Source organism: Pezoporus wallicus, unplaced genomic scaffold (assembly GCF_028554395.1).
Source record: "Pezoporus wallicus isolate ANWC-B61680 ecotype Strahan unplaced genomic scaffold, APGP_CSIRO_Pwel_v1 contig_14048, whole genome shotgun sequence".
Lineage (NCBI taxonomy): Eukaryota > Metazoa > Chordata > Aves > Psittaciformes > Psittacidae > Pezoporus > Pezoporus wallicus.
Genome location: NW_026637740.1, coordinates 139,447 through 157,074, shown reverse-complemented (window position 1 = coordinate 157,074; position 17,628 = coordinate 139,447). Strand labels below are relative to the sequence as shown.

The 17,628-nt window shown below is 67.4% G+C and overlaps 1 protein-coding gene across 2 annotated transcripts; it reads right to left on the bottom strand.

The window, feature by feature from the left end:
- Positions 1 to 165: 165 nt before the first annotated feature.
- ABCA7 (ATP binding cassette subfamily A member 7) lies at positions 166 to 15,095 on the bottom strand. Of its 2 annotated transcripts, XM_057407439.1 has the most exons (49): positions 14,791 to 15,095; positions 14,586 to 14,679; positions 14,219 to 14,360; positions 14,002 to 14,129; positions 13,796 to 13,917; positions 13,520 to 13,714; positions 13,326 to 13,415; positions 12,982 to 13,219; positions 12,724 to 12,863; positions 12,548 to 12,664; positions 11,760 to 11,933; positions 11,473 to 11,681; positions 11,204 to 11,380; positions 10,834 to 11,056; positions 10,508 to 10,729; positions 10,213 to 10,417; positions 10,028 to 10,144; positions 9,720 to 9,891; positions 9,461 to 9,592; positions 9,247 to 9,386; positions 9,021 to 9,158; positions 8,685 to 8,896; positions 8,486 to 8,558; positions 8,030 to 8,232; positions 7,860 to 7,908; positions 7,595 to 7,657; positions 6,835 to 6,989; positions 6,611 to 6,735; positions 6,436 to 6,534; positions 6,097 to 6,292; positions 5,528 to 5,622; positions 5,358 to 5,390; positions 5,107 to 5,212; positions 4,945 to 5,019; positions 4,598 to 4,767; positions 4,349 to 4,526; positions 4,142 to 4,257; positions 3,867 to 4,011; positions 3,657 to 3,780; positions 3,430 to 3,559; positions 3,228 to 3,348; positions 3,048 to 3,110; positions 2,861 to 2,967; positions 1,550 to 1,691; positions 1,343 to 1,477; positions 1,160 to 1,263; positions 948 to 1,040; positions 610 to 847; positions 166 to 531 (listed from the first exon to the last, which is right to left on the bottom strand). In XM_057407439.1, the coding sequence occupies exons 1-49, from the start codon at positions 14,854 to 14,856 to the stop codon at positions 400 to 402; spliced, it is 6,723 nt and encodes a 2,240-aa protein (XP_057263422.1). In that variant the 5' UTR covers positions 14,857 to 15,095; the 3' UTR covers positions 166 to 399. The 2 variants fall into 2 exon arrangements, with proteins under 2 accessions (XP_057263422.1, XP_057263423.1); XM_057407440.1 differs by lacking the exon at positions 14,586 to 14,679.
- Between the last annotated feature and the right edge of the window lie 2,533 nt (positions 15,096 to 17,628).

Sequence of the window (17,628 nt, the reverse complement as noted above, 5' to 3'; positions counted from 1 at the left end):
GGGGTGAAGGTGGAGACGAAGGGGATGTGGGGCAGGGACCCCTGCTTAGGGGTGAGGAAGACTCTGGCCTCTTGGAAGCCATGGGGAGGGGTTCCCATGTGGGGGCCACCTTGCTGTGCCCCCCCACCCTGTGTCCCCAATGGGGATGTATTGGGGTGAGGGCGATGCTGCCCCGGGGTGGTACCATGGGTCTTTATTGAATTCCTCTTTGCATCAGGCTCTGCTCCGGCACAGAACACCCGGGGGGACTGGGACCAGCCCAGCACCCAGCCCGGCCCATGCACACCCCACATCTGACTCAGCTCCCCCCCCCCCGGAGGGTACAACCCCGCTGATGGGGGGAGCTGGGGCCAACCCTGCGCTGGAGTCCAGGGGGTCCGTGGGGCACCATGGCCCCAGTCACACAACGCTCTCCTGGTAGCTGTCATCCTCCAGGAACGGTGTCAGCCTCCTCCCGGGGCTGGGCGCTGCGGGGGCCGCATCCTGCCCAGGGTCCTCATCACTCTGCTCCCTGGCGAAGTGCACAAAGACCTGCGGGAGAGCAGGTGAGGGGCAGCGCCAGCAGGACCCCAGCCCCTTCTTGTCCTTGTGCCCTGCATCCTCCATCACCTGGTCCAGGGTGGTCTGGGACACGGAGTAGTCCTGGATGTGGCAGGGCCCGCGGTGCGCTGCCAGGACGCTGAAGATGCTGGCGAGGGAGCCGGCGCGGGAGGGGAGGTGGAACTGCAGCAGCCCCCCGTGCCGCTCCTTCAGCACCATGCCGGGGAAGCGCCGCTGCATCAGGCTCTCCACCGGTGCCGGACCGGGGCCCCCCACCCGCACCACCACTGTGTAGCCATCCCCAAACCTGCTCGGACACAAAGGCATCGCTGCAGGGACCATCCACATCCCTGTTAACACACGATGCTGATGCTGTGTGGTTTCCCCCCCTCCCTGAGCCCCAGTACCTGCTCTTGAGGTGCTGGACGCTGCCCAGGCAGCGGAAGCGGCCGTTGACCATGATGGCCATCCTGGTGCACAGCGCCTCGCACTCCTCCATGCTGTGGGGGGAAACGGGGGGCCCCGTGGGGCAGAGGGGGGCTCCGCTCCAGAGGTGCCATGGGGCAGAGGTGTCTCCCCTCTGGGGGGGGGGTGCAGGGATCCCAGGGCAGGGGCTCACCTGTGGGATGTGAGCACCACGGACCTGCCCTCCCGGATGACGCTCAGGATGCGATCCCATAGGAAGCGCCGCGCTCGCGGGTCCATCCCGGTCGTGGGCTCATCCTGTGACAGTGGTCGTGTGGGGGCCAGGAGCTGCTATGAGACACCCCCCCCCCCCCACCATCGCTGCCCCCCCACTCACCAGGAAGACGACGGGGGGGGAGCCAAGCAGGGCAATGGCCGTGGAGAGCTTGCGCTTGTTGCCCCCGCTGTACTTGCCCGCCGGCCGGTCCGCGTGCGGCACCAGCCCCATCTTGGCGATGCCCCATTGAGCCACCTGAGGGGAGATGCGAGGGGATGAGGATGGGGGTCCCCTGCGCTGGGGGGGGTGCCAGGGCATGGGCCATACCTTGGGGATCTCCTCCTCGGGGACCCCACGCAGGCGGCTGTAGAATTCCAGGTGCTCCCGTCCTGTCAGCAGGTCGGTGATGGCGTCGAACTGGGGGCAGTACCCCATGTGCTGGCGGGCGGACTGCGGATCGGTGAGCACGCTGTGGGGACAGGGACAGGGCTCAGTGCATGGGGACAGGGCTCAGTGCATGGGGACAGGGCTCAGTGCATGAGGACAGGGCTCAGCGCATGGGGACAGGGCTCAGTGCATGAGGACAGGGCTCAGCGCATGGGGACAGGGCTCAGTGCACAGGGACAGGGCTCAGCACATGGGGACAGGGCTCAGTGCATGGGGACAGGGCTCAGTGCATGGGGACAGGGCTCAGTGCATGGGGACAGGGCTCAGTGCATGGGGACAGGGCTCAGCGCATGGGGACAGAGCTCAGTGCATGGGGACAGGGCTCAGTGCATGGGGACAGGGCTCAGCACACAGGGACAGGGCTCAGCACACGGGGACAGGGCTCAGCACACAGGGACAGGGCTCAGTGCATGGGGACAGGGCTCAGTGCATGGGGACAGGGCTCAGCACACAGGGACAGGGCTCAGCACACAGGGACAGGGCTCAGCACACAGGGACAGGGCTCAGTGCATGGGGACAGGGCTCAGCGCATGGGGACAGGGCTCAGCACACGGGGACAGGGCTCAGCACACGGGGACAGGGCTCAGCGCATGGGGACAGGGCTCAGTGCATGGGGACAGGGCTCAGTGCATGGGGACAGGGCTCAGCACACAGGGACAGGGCGCCAGGGCTCAGCACAAAGGGACAGGGCTCAGTGCATGGGGACAGGGCTCAGCACACAGGGACAGGGCTCAGCACACAGGGACAGGGCTCAGCACACAGGGACAGGGCTCAGCACACAGGGACAGGGCTCAGCACACAGGGACAGGGCTCAGTGCATGGGGACAGGGCTCAGCGCATGGGGACAGGGCTCAGCGCACAGGGACAGGGCTCAGTGCATGAGGACAGGTCTCAGCACACAGGGACAGGGCTCAGCACACAGGGACAGGGCTCAGTGCATGAGGACAGGTCTCAGCACACAGGGACAGGGCTCAGCACACGGGGACAGGGCTCAGTGCACGGGGACAGGGCTCAGCACACGGGGACAGCGCTCAGCATGCTGCCGGGATGGGTGCACTGCAGGGATGAGGATGAGGATGGAGCCGAGCACAGGCGCGCTGCGGGGATGAGGCTGAGGAGGAGCGCAGTGTGGGGATGGGGAGGACGGCACATGCTGCGGGGACAAGGAGAGGGTCAGCCCCAGGGTCCTACCTGTGTCCTTTCAGCCAGGCCTCCCCCAGCGTCACCTCCGTGTCCCCCGTCAGCATCTTGAAGGTGGACGTTTTCCCGGCCCCATTCACCCCCAGGAGGCCGAAGCACTGCGGGTGCACACCGGGGTTACCGGCAGCCCCATCCCTGCCCATGGGGCCGTTTGTCCATCCCTGTGTCCCGTGCTCACCTCACCGGGAGGCACGGCCACGCAGAGCCGGTCCACGGCTGGAGCCTTCCTGCGCCGGTAAACCTGCGGGGAGGAGATGGGGTGGGCTGGGTCCGGCTCCCACCCAGCACCCACCAGAGGGACCGGGGCTATGGGAGAGGCTGCAGCCCCACAGCGAGGGGCCGGGGGCAGGATGCGCACCTTGGTCAGGTCCCTGAGCAGCAGGAGGTGGCCGTGTGGGGAGGTGCTGCCCACCCTCGCCCGCTCCCTCGCCACGTCCTGGTCCTCGTCGCCCAGCGAGGGCAGCTCCAGAGCCCGAGGCCTGGCAGTGACAGCAGCAGGGGCACTTCCAGGGCTGCCCGCCCCACGGCTGCCCCACGGCCGCCCCACGGCCGCTCCTCACCCGAGCCGCAGGAAGAAGCGGTATTGCAGCAGGAGGGTGAAGAGGAAGAAGACGATGCCCTCAATGGCCATGGCGAACATGTTCTTCCCTGCTAGATCCCAGGACAGGGGGGACACGAAGCGCCTGTCCCCTGCAAAAGGGGCCATAGGAGGGGGGGCACATAGGGGAGGGCCCCCACACTGACCAAGTTTGGGGAGGGGGAGCAGCCCTGGTACCCCCAGACTCACCGAACCTCTCAAAGGCATCGGCCATCGCCTGGTTCTTCACCATGTCGATGAGGCCTCGGCCCAGGCAGAAGTGGGGGAAGATGAGGAAAACCTTCTTCAGGATGCGGTTGATGTCGTTGAGGTTCTGCCGGGGCAGCAAGAAGAGGAGTGGAGGGGCTGGTGGCAGCCCTATAGGGATGGGAAGGGGGTTTCGGAAACCCCAGGGCTCACTTTGTCCACGAAGAGCTCCAGCACGAAGGTGGCCACGCTGCCGTTGATGCCGATGAAGAGGTTGATGCATGTCAGGGCCACGTATGCGGTGCTGGGGATGCTGAAGAGGAAGGAGGCCGGGTACATCAGTGGGGTGATGGACCAGCTGCAGGGGCAGAGAGGCAGGAGCTGGCTGAGGCACAGATCCCAGCCTTCATCACCACGAGCCCCAGAGCCAGGGCTGCCCCCAGCCCTGCTCAGAGCCTCCCGGGGGGGGGTTAGCCCCAGCCCTTCACCCATAGAGCAGCAGCAGCAGAACCAGGGAGGGCAGGTTGGCAGCGGACACGTAGGACTCCTGCTGGAAGCAGAGGAAGATGAGGATGACTAGCAGCGCAGGGACGAGGTAGTTGCACTGTGGGCATGGAGAAGGCAGGGAGGGGGGGGGGTCACAGTGGGACCTGGCCCCCTGGGGCTGTGCCCCCATCCCTATCCCCATCCCGCACCATATCCCAGGCGAAGTTGCCCAGCCAGTAGGTGACTGGCTTCATCCCACTGACGAACTGGAGGTGCTTGGCTTTGCTGACCCGCTCCTCGATGAGGAAGAGCACGAAGCTGGCCGGGACGAAGGACATGGCGAAGATCACGCAGATGGAGACCAGCACATCCACGGAGGTGGCCATCCTGCCGCGGAGGGGAGGGCTCAGCCAGGGATGGGAGGGGTGGTCCCACAGGACCCCATCCCCGGCACTCACAAGGCAGCCTCTGAGAGCTGCTCCTTGGTGAGGTTGAGCGGGTGGTTGGTGGCCGTGATGCCGAAGAGCGCGGGGTCGGTGCCGGGGGGCAGCCGGGCGCGCAGCAGCCCGTTGCTGGCCACGTTGAGGAAGGAGACCATGGCGTGCCAGCCCTTGTTGTTGAACCAGACCTGCAGCCCAGGAGAGCCCAGCGGCTCAGAGCCTCCCCCTCCAGCCCCATTCCCGCTCCCCTCGGTCCATCCCAGGCTGCTCCAACCCCGGGTGGGGACCAGGGGGGCCACGTCCCCGCTGTTCCCCCGTCCCCCCCCAAGTTCTCACCCCTACGGGACCCCCAGGACCGGGCGTACCTTGATGTTCCTGCGAGAGTCCAAGCCCTCAATGAAGCGGCTGAGGTTGGCCAGGAGCCGGTCCGAGGGGCTGCCCTGGCGGTGGGGATAGGGGGTGAGGAGGGGGCTTGACCCATAGCCGTGCCCGCACCGGGGGGGGGGGGGGCAGAGCCGCATCCGTACCGGGGTGATGTTGAACAGTGCTCGGAGCTCCAGCACCGCCGCATCCACCTCCGCCGCCGTGGGCAGCGCCTGGGAGCCCCCGGCACCCAGAGAGAAGCCGCCGTATCTGCGGGGAGAGACATCCTGCATCCTTCCTTCCCCTGGCCGAACCCTGCCCCGCGCCCGCCCAGGCACCACGGGGAGGGGCACACAGCGAAGGGCTCTGCCCAAGCCCGCAGGGAAGCTCCAGCCTCCCCCCTGCCCGCGCTCACCTCTGCTCGTTCACCCACTTCTTGTTCCTCAGCCTGAAAGAGGTTCAAGGAGGGGGGAAATAACCCCCGAGGAGAAGCTGCGGCAGCGCCCGGCCACGAGTGCCCCCTTTGCCCTGCGGTGCTGCGGCTGGGTTTGGCCCGCAGCATCCCTCCCGGTCCCCAGCGCTCACTCTTGGCGGATGATCTGGGGATAGGTCTTCACCAGGTAGTCCGAGATGTTCCTGCCCGTCAGGTTCTGCAGGATGTCACCGGTGCCCCTTCGGACCTGGAGGGGACGGACGGACGGACGGGCTGCACGGACACACGGCCACCCGCAGCATCGCCTGCGCCTACAGCATCGCCTGCGCCTACAGCATCGCCTGCGCCTGCAGCATCGCCTGCACCCGCAGCATCGCCTGCACCTACAGCATCACCTGCACCCGCAGCATCGCCTGCACCTACAGCATCACCTGCACCCGCAGCATCGCCTGCACCCGCAGCATCGCCTGCGCCCGCAGCATCGCCTGCACCCGCAGCATCGCCTGCACCTGCAGCATCGCCTGCACCTGCAGCATCGCCTGCGCCTACAGCATCGCCTGCACCCGCAGCATCACCTGCACCCGCAGCATCGCCTGCACCTACAGCATCACCTGCACCTGCAGCATCACCTGCACATACAGCATCACCTGCACCTGCAGCATCACCTGCACCCGCACCCTGCAGCACCCCAGGGCTGGCCTTGATGCGGGCTGGGTGTTACCTGGGGTGGCGGGAGCCCCCCCGCCCCTTCGGGGCAGTCGGGCAGCATCCTGCTGGCCCCCGGGCCGCTGCACTGGCAGGGGGGGGACGGCTCAGCCTGTGTCCAGTTCCCACATCGCAGCGCTTCCAGCACGGCCGGGGGGACCGGGGGGGTCGAGAAGCCGTCGGGATGGGAAGCCGGTGGACATGGCCCCGTCCTGGGCACCCGGCACCGCGGGGGGGAGACAAGACCCCCGTTACCAGCCTGAGGCACCGGGACCTGCCAGCGCCTCCAGCACCCCCAGCACGGGGACTGGGGGTCCCGCTGCCGCTCAGCCCCACGCTGGGCGCAGGCACTCACACCTCCCCAGCGTCCTTCATGCACTCGGTGCCGAAGCCCGGCTCGGCCAGGAGAGCGCCCAGGAGCCGATTCGTGTCCGGGTCCCCCGGTGCGTCGTTGCTGCAGGGGGATGCAGGAGTGAGCTGGGGGGGGAGGCACCGGGAGGATGTGGGGGTTCGGAGCAATGGGGGCACACCTGAAGAAGGTGAACTGCTGCCCGTACATCCAGGGCTGCAGGCGCAGCGGCGGGTACTTCCCGAAGGGCGGCACGATGAGGCTGAAGAGCAGGGCGATGCAGACGAACACAGCGGGGAGCACGATCTGGGGGGGGGGGGGGTTAGAGCCAGGGGTCAGGGCTGGATCCTGCCCCATCGCCCTCCACACCTCCGCCCCGACGCAGCCCCATCCCCTGGGCTGTACCTGTGCGAAGAAGCCCCGGGTGCTGCGTCGTGCATGGAGCATCCTCTTGATGAAGAGGGCGCGGAGCTGCTGGCGGGTGAGCGCCCAGCCCCTCACCCTGCCGCAGGCCTGCCCGGGCCCCCCCCGCAGCAGGTCTGTCTCCTGGGGCTCCTCTGCTGCAAGGGCAGAGAGCGGGCTGGGGCTGGGTCCAAGTCGGGGTCTGGCAAAGCTGGCAGCAAGGGGCAGGGGCTCACACCAGGCAGCGCACAGGGGGACACGGTGCTGGCAGGGACACCCCGCAGCCCAGCAGGGATGGGTGCTGCATGCAGGGACGCAACAGGACCCCCCCCAGCACCCAGTTCCTACCTCGCCGGCGTCCTTGGGCTCAGTGTAAAGGAGAGGAAAGAGGGGTTACAGCCACGCCGGTGCCTGCCCACCTGGGTTAGCACTGCCCCAGGGCAGACCTGGCACCCCAAACTGTCACAGCCCCCCCCCCCCCCCCGACTCCTTTGGCTGCCCCACACCAGCTCTGTCTCCACGAGAAGGGGCCTGGATACGTTCCCTGGGATTTCATGTCCCATCCTGATCCCTGCACAGAGCTGGGCTCCCCCAGACCCACCGCTGGCCCTGCTCCTCACCCAAAGGAATGCATCCCCAAAGGGCTGCCTGCTTGGATGGATGCGTGCGCATGGACACGTGCCACGGCCCCAGCCCAGCGGTGTTTGGGGCACCCCATGGCATAGTTTGGGCAGCTCAGGGGTCCCAGCTCCCTGCTCCTTACCCAGCTCCCCATCAGCTCCTTCCGTATCCCCCCCCTCGCCGGGGGCTGCTCCTTGCTCCGTGCCTGACAAAACAAGGGTCATATTGGAAGGAGGGGGGCACTGAGGCCACCCTGTGACACCTTCCCGCACCCATGGGTGCTCCCAGTGGGGGCGAGGGCCATATAGGGTGCTGGAGACACCTGCACCCTGCTCCGGGCTGATGAACATCTCCCCCTGGTGCCCCCCCTGCCCCTCAAAGCTCCCACCAGCACCATGGGGTTTTACCTGCGGTGCCAGTGTCCACCTCCGTGTCCTGGGCCACCTTCAGAAAGATCTGAGGATGGGAGGGGGCTGGCATTAAATGTGGCCACCAGCACCCACAGCCCCAGATAGGCAAATCCCCCCCACCCACCCTGGTCACAGGCACCCCACAGGGGCACCCCAGGAGCCAGTACCTCTTCCAGGGTGGTGTCGGAGATGCCGTAGCTGGAGATGCCCAGTTCCCCCAGGCGGGCATCCAGCTCGCGGAACAGGTCCCCAAAGGCACCGTCCTTGGCCCCGCTGTAGGGCAGGACAAAGAGCACCTCGTGCCCGATGTCCTCCACCAGCCGGGAGCCGGGCACCAGCTTCTGGATCAGCGCTGACAACTGGACCACATCTGGGGGGACAGGGAAGGGGGGGCTGGAAACCTGGGGCAGGAGCTGGTGGCCAAAGCTGGCTGCATCCCAACCTAAGGGTCTCCAAGGGGGCTGAAGGGGATGGGAGGGCAGGGACCCCCTTCTGCCCCACCACTGTAGGGAGCTATGAGATCACAGGGCAGGGTGCTCAGTGAGCGCACCCAAAGTCGCTACACATGGGGGAGCGCCCGGGGGTGATGCTGTGCTGGGGCACAGCGATGGACGGATCCTCACCCACGGCGCTGGCCTCGCTGCCCCGCTCGCTGCCCAGCCCCGTGTCACTGCTGCGCTCCGAGTCGCTGCCTTCCTGCGGGAACGGGTGGCTGGAACCTGGCACGTTGCAGAGCATCCAGCCCCGAGCCCGGGGCTCTGCATCCCCTCTGCAGCCGGCATGGAGGCACCGGCCACCCGTTGGGCTGAGGCTCGGACTCACCTTTTTGGTGGTGCCGGGGACGATGCCGCTGGCGCCGGCGGTGCCGAACCGCTCCCGCTTCACCAGGGTGAGGTGGTAGCCGGTGCCCAGCCTGGCCTTGAGGAAGAGCGGGGACCCGCAGCAGCAGAGCCGGCCCTGCGAGATGATGGCGGTGCGGTCCCCCAGCAGCTCCGCCTCGTCCATGTAGTGCGTGGACAGGATGATGGTGCGGCCTGGGGCAGCGAGCGGGCTTGGCCCCGGACCCCTCTTTGCGGGCACGTCCCTGCTCACCCCAAGGGCTGGGGGTGCAGACACCGGGGTGGGGGGACCCGACCCCCTTTCCCCCCCAGCCCTGACCTTTGCGGTACTTGAGCAGCAGCTCCCAGATGCTGCGGCGGGAGTAGGGATCGACGCCGGCCGTGGGCTCGTCCAGGATGACGACCCGGGAGCCTCCCACGAAGGCAATGGCCACCGAGAGCTTCCGCTGCATCCCCCCTGTGGGGCACGGGGACAGTGTTGTGGGGGGGGGACACCCACGGCCACAGACCCCTGCTTGAGCACTGGTCCTGCCCCCAACACGCACCTGAGAGGTTCCTGGTCTGCTCCCGGCGCTTGTGGGGCAACCCCGTGTCCTGGATCAGCTGCTCCATCTCCGCCTTCACCCGCTCCTCCGACAGCCCCTTCAGCCGCCCATAGAACCAGATGTGCTCCTCCACTGTGAGGCTGGGGTGGGCAGGATGGGGTGAAGGGGGCAGCCCTCCCTGTGCCCCCCCCCCTTGCACTGCTCCCCTGCCTACATGTCGAAGAGCACGTTGTGCTGGGGACACATCCCCATGGTTTTACGGATGCTGTCGATATCGGAGCGGATGTCCCAGCCCAGGATGTAGGCAGTGCCAGAGGTGGGGGGCAGGAGGCCGGTCAAGATGGACCTGGGTGGGGGACCAGCAAAAAGGGGGTCATGGACCAGCGGGGCTCGGGGAAGAGGTGCGTGCGCTGCTCCATGTGGGATGCTCAGACCCGGGTTGCCTGGGCCAGCCCCCGGCCCCTCCGGCTCACATGGTGGTGGTCTTGCCGGCACCGTTGTGGCCCAGGAAGGAGGTGATCTGCCCCTCGTAGAAGTCCAGGCTCAGCCCGTTGACGGCCACGCGGCTGCTGTTGTGGTAGATCTTCACCAGGTTGCGGATGGAGACGCCGGGCTGGAGCTGGGCAGGCGGCTCCTCCACCAGCACTGGGAGCCACCGGAGGGGTCAGGTCCTGAGCTGGACCCTTCCCCACGGGGGGCAGGACCCATCGCTGGGGGCAAAGCCCGGGTGGGAGGGCTCCAGCTCAGCTCTGTGGCTGCCACCCTTAGGGCAGGGGCTCACCTTGGGGCACAGTGAGGTGGCTGCTCGGGTACGGGGGCTGCCTGGCTGAGGAGGCCTCCCCAAGCCAGTAGCTCTTCAGGAAGGGGAAATTCCAAGGCTTGGGGATCCCATACTGACCTGCAGCAGATGGAGCTGAGCAGGGCCAGGCACCGGGGGTGCCAGGGCCCAGGGGGGGCTGCACTCACCTGGCAAGACACCCTCAAGGTACCATGTAGCCAGGCCATAGAGGATGGCATCCAAGAGCAGCAGCCCCATGGCCGTGGCGAAGTTGTAGGGGTCTCCTGGCATGGGGCTGGTGCCCAGGTTGTGCCACTGGATGCCCATCCCCTGCTCCTCATAGAGGGAGAAGTACTCGCAGCCGAAGCCGAAGGCCACCGGTGACAGCAGGCTCTAGGGCAGCAAGAACAGCCCGGGGGGGGGGGGGTTCAGCCCCAAACCCCCCTGAGGGGCACTGGGGAGGGGGCATCGGTGGGCGCTCACCATGAGGATGCGCAGGGGGAAGGTGATGTGGTCGCGCCAGGCGACACAGAGCACGTAGGGCAGGTAGAGGGAGAAGTAGATGATGCCGCCGCAAGCTGAGGCCAGGTTGGCGCGGGGGAAGAAGGTGCTGATGAGGAAGCACTGGCTGATGGTGGCCACGGAGAAGGTGCCGAGGAAGAGGAAGATGACGGCGGGGTCGCTGTAGGGCAGGATGTTTCCCAGCTGCGGATAGAGGCAGGTCGGAGCCTGTAGATCCCCCTTGTGCCAACTCCCGGCCCCGGTGCTCGCTGTGTCACCCGTGGTGTCACCGGTGCCCTGCAACCTGCCTTGAGGATGAGGACAAGGAGGGCAGAGCTGAGGAGGAAGGGGATGAAGCTGCTGAGGAACCAGCTGAGCCAGAGGATCCCACTGCTCAGACCCATGGTCTTCATGGTCTCCTTGAGACGCGTCTCCTTCTCATGCACCACCCCCTTGATGATCATGGCCACCGAATAGATCCAGGCCAGCGTCATGAAGAGGGGCAGCGAGCGGTTCAGGACCCGCAGGAACCTGGGTGAGATGGCACCAATCCTTCCACCTCCAGCTGGACACCTCGGGCCACCGCCGGGCAAGGGACACACAGGGCATGGACCAGCTGCATCGGGATGGTGCATGAGGGATGCGCTCGGCCCCATCCCTCCCTCGGGGGTCACTCACACGTCATCCACGTAGCAGGGGTAAGGCATCTGCTGCACATAGACCCCCATCCGTGGGGCAGCCCCGGTCTGCACCCGCACCACCGCCTGCTCCACCAGGTCCTGCACGTAGACGAACCCTCCCCACACGTAGCGCAGGTCGCTGAAGGGGTCTGCTGCAGGGCCCGGGTCCCAGAACCTGGGGGCAGAGCACGGTGCTTGGGGTGGGGGACGGGATGACTGTCACCACTGCTGGGTGCTGGGTGCCTGGGTGGGGGGCTCGTCCCCAACCTGTCCTTGATCTTGTTGGTCCTCGTGACGTCGTCGATGTCCATGCGGATCTTGTAGCGGATGTGGGGGGGCAGCGCGGTGGCAGTGGCATTGGTGGGGGGCTGGAAGACCACTGCTGCCCAGAACTGTTGCTCCTCCAGCAGCTCCAGCGCCCGGGCCACCAACTGCTCCTCGGTGGCCACCGCCTCAATCTTGTCCAGGCAGACACACTGCAGGCAGGGCAAGCAGGGCTCGGAGGGGGGGCTCCAGGAGCCAGCCTCCCCCCAGGCAGCTGGGGTGTCACAAACCTCCATGAACTGCGACAGCGTGCTCAGCACCGTGTCGGCATCGGCGTACACTTGGTGCCAAGTGAGCCCCGGCCCCGGCTCCACCAGGAACCTGGCCAGTGCCGGCAGCTTCCAGGAGGTGCCATTGAGGATCCCATCCAGGAGCTCGGCTGTCCCTGGGGCCAGCAGCACGTCCTGCAAAACACCAGGGTACCATGGGCAATGCATCGCATTCCACGCTGCATCTCCATCCCACACCACACCATACCTTCCTGTAGCCCCATCCTGCACCACACTGCACCCCACTCCCGCCCCTCCATCCCACACCACACCGTACCTTCCTGTAGCCCCATCCTGCGCCCCACTGCACCCCACTCCTGCAGCCCACTTCACCTCCATCCCACACCACACTGTACTCTCCTGTAGCCCCATCCTGCACCACACTGCACCCCCCTGTATCCCCATCCTGCACCACACTGCACCCCACACCTGCAGCCCACTGCACCTCCATCCCACACCACACTGTACTCTCCTGTAGCCCCATCCTGCACCACACTGCACCCCACTCCCGCAGCCCACCGCATCCCCATCCTGCACCACACCATACCCCCCTGTATCCCCATCTTGCACGACACCGCACCCCCTTCCCGCAGCCCACTGCACCTCCATCCCGCACCACACCGTACCCTCTCGTATCCCCATCCTGCACCACACTGCACCCCACTCCCGTAGCCCACCACATCCCATCCCCGTCCCGCACCACACCACAGCCCCATCCCTGATGGGGAGATGGTCCAAGAGTCACGCACCCGGAGGACCTGCATCTCCAGGCTGCCGTTGAGGAAGGTGTAGATGCGGGGTCCCACCTCCCGCCAGGCAGCTCCTGCCTCCCCCAGCACCGCCAGCTCCCGGAACGTCCGATTCACCTGCAAGAGACAAGGGGTGAGGCAGGGCCGGGGTCAGACCCCCCCAGACCCCTGCTCACCTCGGCCATGACGCTGTCGGGGCCGGGGCCGGGTGGTGTGTACAGGATCTTCCCGGTGAAGAGGGGCTTGATCCCGCGCCAGAAGATCTGGGAGACGGGGCTGGACTCCAGGCTGCGGAGCAGCTCCCGGCAGAAGGGGCCTGGGTGGGAGCAGGACCGAGCCCTCACCACCAGCCCCCCAGCACTACCTCTGGGCAGCCCGGTGGTGGAAGCGCCCAGCAAGCCCATGGTGGGATCCCCGCTACCCAGCCCGCTCACTGCTGCTCCTGCCCGCGGCCCCGGCTCTCTGCTCCGAGCTGTTGCGGTCCAGGAAGGCTTTGACATCGTTGTCTTCGTACCAATTGAGGGAGGGGACCCGCAGCCCCCCGCCCTCGGGGTGCCCGCAGGCGATGCGGGACAGGGTCCCAAAGGTGCCCGAGCCGGTGGCGCTGGCGTTGGTGGCCATCAGCGCCTGCAGCTCCCGCTGCAGCTCGGCGAGGCTGGTCATGGAGGAGACCTCGGGAGAGCGGGATGGGGCTGTGGGGGACTGGGATACCTGGGAACACCATGGGGCACCTCCGGGGTGCACAAGGGTGAGCGCTTGCGGGGGGGCCGGGGGCTACCTCCTCCATCAGGGATGCTGCATCCCGTACGAAGGTCCCCAAGGCTTCCACGGTGCCAGCGATGCCGCCTGCCTCCGAGCTCAGCTCTTGCTATGAGGGGAGCACGGGAAACGGGATCTCAGCCCCTCTGGGGGGGAAGGGGGGTGTCTCTGCCCCGGTGCCTTCCAGCACCCAGCACCGGGCCGGGCTCTCACCGCCAGGAGCCGGGGGAGGTCGAGCTGGGAGAGGAAGGAACCCTCCATGGCACGGAGCTGGGGGCCGGGCAGAGCGCAGAGCCCCCGCTGCAGGCGCTGGGTGGAGGCGGTGTCACCCCCCCTCAGGAAGCCCCCCAGCTCCGAGGCGTTGCAGACCACGTCCTGCAGCGGGCGGCCGGAGCCTGCCAGGGAGAGCTGCGGGGAGAGGGACGGTCACAGCGCGGCCTCCGACCCCAGCCAGCACCGGGAGCGGGCGCTGCCCCGACCGACACTCACGATGCTGGGGCTGAGCCGAGCCCCCATCAGCTCGTCCGCCAGCGCCGGGGCCAGCGACGTGTTGGTCCGGAGGAACCGCGAGAAGGTCTCGTCCTCTCTCAGGTACTCCCGCACCGGCAGGGCTTGGGAGGGGGGGGGGGGACGTGGAGGCCGGGGTCAGCCACGGGGGTCTCGCTCCCCCCGGGACCCCCCGGCCCGGTGCTCACCCCTCCGCTGAGTCCCGCTCCCCCGGAGCCGGCGCAGGGCGGGCAGGAGCCGGGTGAAGCTGCGCAGGAGCCGCTGCCCGTGAGCGCGGTGCAGAACCCGCCGGGCTTCAGCCAGGAGCCGGGAGAGGCTGCGGGGCACGGGGCGGGCGGTGAGACCCCCGGCCCGGCTCCCGAACCCCCCCCCCCCCTTCCCTTTCCCCGGGTCCCCGCCGCTCACATGGAGCCGTCGAAGTTGCCCACCACGCCGGGGGCCTCTCCCGCAGTGGGGTGCCGGAAGCAGGGGTTGTTCATGTTGCAGATGATGCCCTGCAGCCAGGGCAGGGTCCCTGCCGACGGCAGCGCCTTGTTGGGGAAGTGGCCTGCGGGAGAGGGAGAGATGGGTCCCGGGGTGGGGGGGGGCTGCACCAAGCCCTGAGCAGGGAGGTGTCAGCGAGCCCCCAGCTTGTGCCCACCTCCCGCGGTTGTGTCCCCTGGTTCCACCCCAGCCAGGGCTCCCATGTAGGGGGAACCCGGCAGGCACGGGGTTGGGGGGGGGCCCTGCCAACCCAAAGGGTGATTCAGCGGGGGCTCCATGGGCCACTCACACTCATGCTGCTTGAAGGGCGGGTGGGATTGCCGCACGGAGATCAGGATGAAGAAGAGGAAGAGGGGCCACAGGATCTCGATGGCCAGTTGGAGCTGGGGGAAACCCATGGTTGGGGGGGTCCTCATCGGCACCCAGGGCTCTATCTGCCCCTGTGGCAGGAGCCAGCAGCTCTGGGCACTCTCCCATCCGTGTCCCCTGCTCACCCGCTGCCGCCGGCGGTAGGTGAAGTTCTTCCAGAGCAGCAGCCCCAGCTGGGTGCCCACAGCCATGGTGTGTCCAGCACCCAGCTCAGCTCCGGCTGCAGGCGAGAGCAGGGGGATCAGCACTGAGCAATGATCAGGGCTTATTGCACACGACTGGGCTCTGGGGGTGGCAGGGGCCAGCCCGGCATTCCTGCAGCAAAGCTCCTTCCTGGAGCAAAGAACTCAAATCTCATTCATCCTTAACCCAAAACCAGCAGAATCCGGCACAAGCTCTGCGAGTCCCTCCCGGTCAGTGCTGCGCTGGGAGCAAGGAGCGGGATCCACACAGCACAAGAAGCACAGGGAGCAGCCCCAGCTACAGGAGCAGCTCCTCCATTTCCCTATGTGAGGGATGTGGCCAGACCAGCAGCAAGGTTCAGTCCTTCTGGTGAGACCCCTCGGTGCCCCAGGACGGGAAAGTGCCCCAGCGCAATGGGCTCGAGGTGCAAGCTCAGACACCCACATCCCACGGATGCCCCTTGAGCTGTGCTGGGGTCCCAGCAGCTCCAGCCCCATCCCAGCGAGCCCCCGTGCCCTCCTGGTTCACCCACAGGGCTGCAGCTCCCGGGACCCGTCAGCAGGGCGCCAGCCTCCCCTTCCAGCCTCACAGGCAGCTCCGTGCCCAGCTCCGGCAGGCAGAGGTGGCACGATTGAACTCGCAGCTTCTTGCCCGGCCAACACCCACACCCGGGAATGCCGAGCTCCGGAGCTGCTCCCCGGCCACCACCACCTTGGGACACCCCAGGGCCACCCACAGCATCCATCCCATCACCCTGGTGTTGGTGGCTGGAGCTATGGCCTCGCCATCCATCCACCTTCCTACGTCCTGTAGCCAGCTCGGGCAGGAGGCCAGGGCCTGACTGCTGCCTGCCCTGCCCACATCGGGTCCCTGGGCACAGTGGGGATAAGCGGGCACCGGCCAGAGGGATTAGGATCCCGGCTGGGAAATCCGGCTAATCGGCCTGTGGGGCCAGACACGAGCAGCCCCATAGAGGGGTCCTTGAGGGGGTGGGATTCCTCCGGGGGCTGTGGGGGCTTGGGGGCCGTGCTGCCCACCCCGCTGCAGAGGCAACGAGGGAGGACCCCGAGCCCCAGGCCTGGAGGGACACCGGGATGGGGGAGCGGGGGCAGCCCCATCAGGACACCGGGATCCGCCGGCAGCCGCCCCACGGGGACACCCCGGAGCACGGCGGCTCCAGCATCCCCGGTCCCCGCCGCTCCGAGCTCCGCGCTGGCCCGGTGCGGAGTCATCGGGAGGTGAATGGACGGGGGGGGGGGGGTGCCAGGGACACCCCGGGGGGGGGGGTAACGGAGACGGGCGGATGTGGGGGCAGCCCCGGGGGCACGCTGCGAAGCCGGAGCCTGGCCGAGGACCAGCAGCACCCCCCCCCCAAGCCAGGACCCCCCCTCGTTACCTGCTCCCGCAGCCACGGCGCGGCCCCTTTAAGACGCCCCGCCCCTCCCCGCTCTACAAAGTAGCCGCGAGTGTGACGTCATGGAAACGCATCTTAAAGGGGCCCCTCCCGGCGCTGGGGGGAAATCGGGGTCACACGGGGGCGAGCGAGGGATCGGAGCCCATCCCCATCCTCATCCTCATCCCCATCCTCATCCCCATCCTCATCCCCATCCTCATCCTCATCCTCATCCTCATCCTCATCCCCATCCCCATCTTCATCCCCATCCTCATCCCCATCCCCATCCCCATCCTCATCCCCATCCTCATCCCCATCCTCATCCCCATCCCTATCCTCATCCCCATCCCCATCCTCATCCCCATCCCCATCTTCATCCCCATCCTCATCCCCATCCCCATCCCCATCTTCATCCCCATCCCTATCCCCGTCCCCGCCACACCTTGTCCATAGCACACCCTGCCTATAGCACACCCTGCCCTGCCCCACTCTGTTACCCCTCCCTTGAGACCCCCGGGGCAGCAGAACCCCGCCATGGGCACTGCAGCCCGGCCTGAGACCCCGTTGGAACCCGTGCTGGCCCCCATGGCTGATGTAGGTGGGGAGAGCTCCCACCCCTTTACACCCACTCGGGGTCCCGGAGCCACCCCATCAGAGCCCCTGGGGTGCTGTTGGGGTGCTGGGTGGCAGCGATGGCCCTGGACTCGCTGAAACGCAGCGTTTAACCCCAAAAGGTGGATCCCTGCCCGGACAGGGTCCTGCAGGCAGGGCTGGGGCCATGAGCACGGGGCCACCGCTGGGACACAGCCCTCGGGGCTCCAGGGGCATCACCCAGGTTTGGTTCTTGTGCTCAGGGCAATACAGAGCCCTTGGAGCACGCATGCAAGGAGCCTGCACCAGAACCCGGCTCCTGCTGAAGTGAAAACAGTTGGGGTTTCTTAAAAACAAGGGTTCCATACACGAGGATCTTCATTAACCCCCCCCGCCGCAGGGGATGCAGCCGCTGGGCACGGCCGGGGCTGCACCATGCACCCACATTCCCCACCCCTCGGGCATCCCCCCGTGGCACAGGATGCGGCCGTCGGAGGCAGCCTTGGCTCCAGCCTGGCAGAAGATCTCATCGCTGCGGCTTCCCGAGCTGCAGCCGGTGCTGGGAGTGCCGGGAATGCCGCTGCCAGCCCAGCCCTGAGGCCACGCCAGCTCCCTTCCCTCCGAGTCCTGCCGCAGAAGCGTTTCCAGCTTCGCCTCCGGAGAGCACACGATGCTCCCGCTGCATCCCACCATCCTGAGCCCCTCTCCTCCATGGGGCTCAGCACTGGGATGAGAAGCGGCACCAGGAGCAGCTGCTTTCTGCTTTGCCAAGGGATGTGGGAGCTGCATCCTGCCC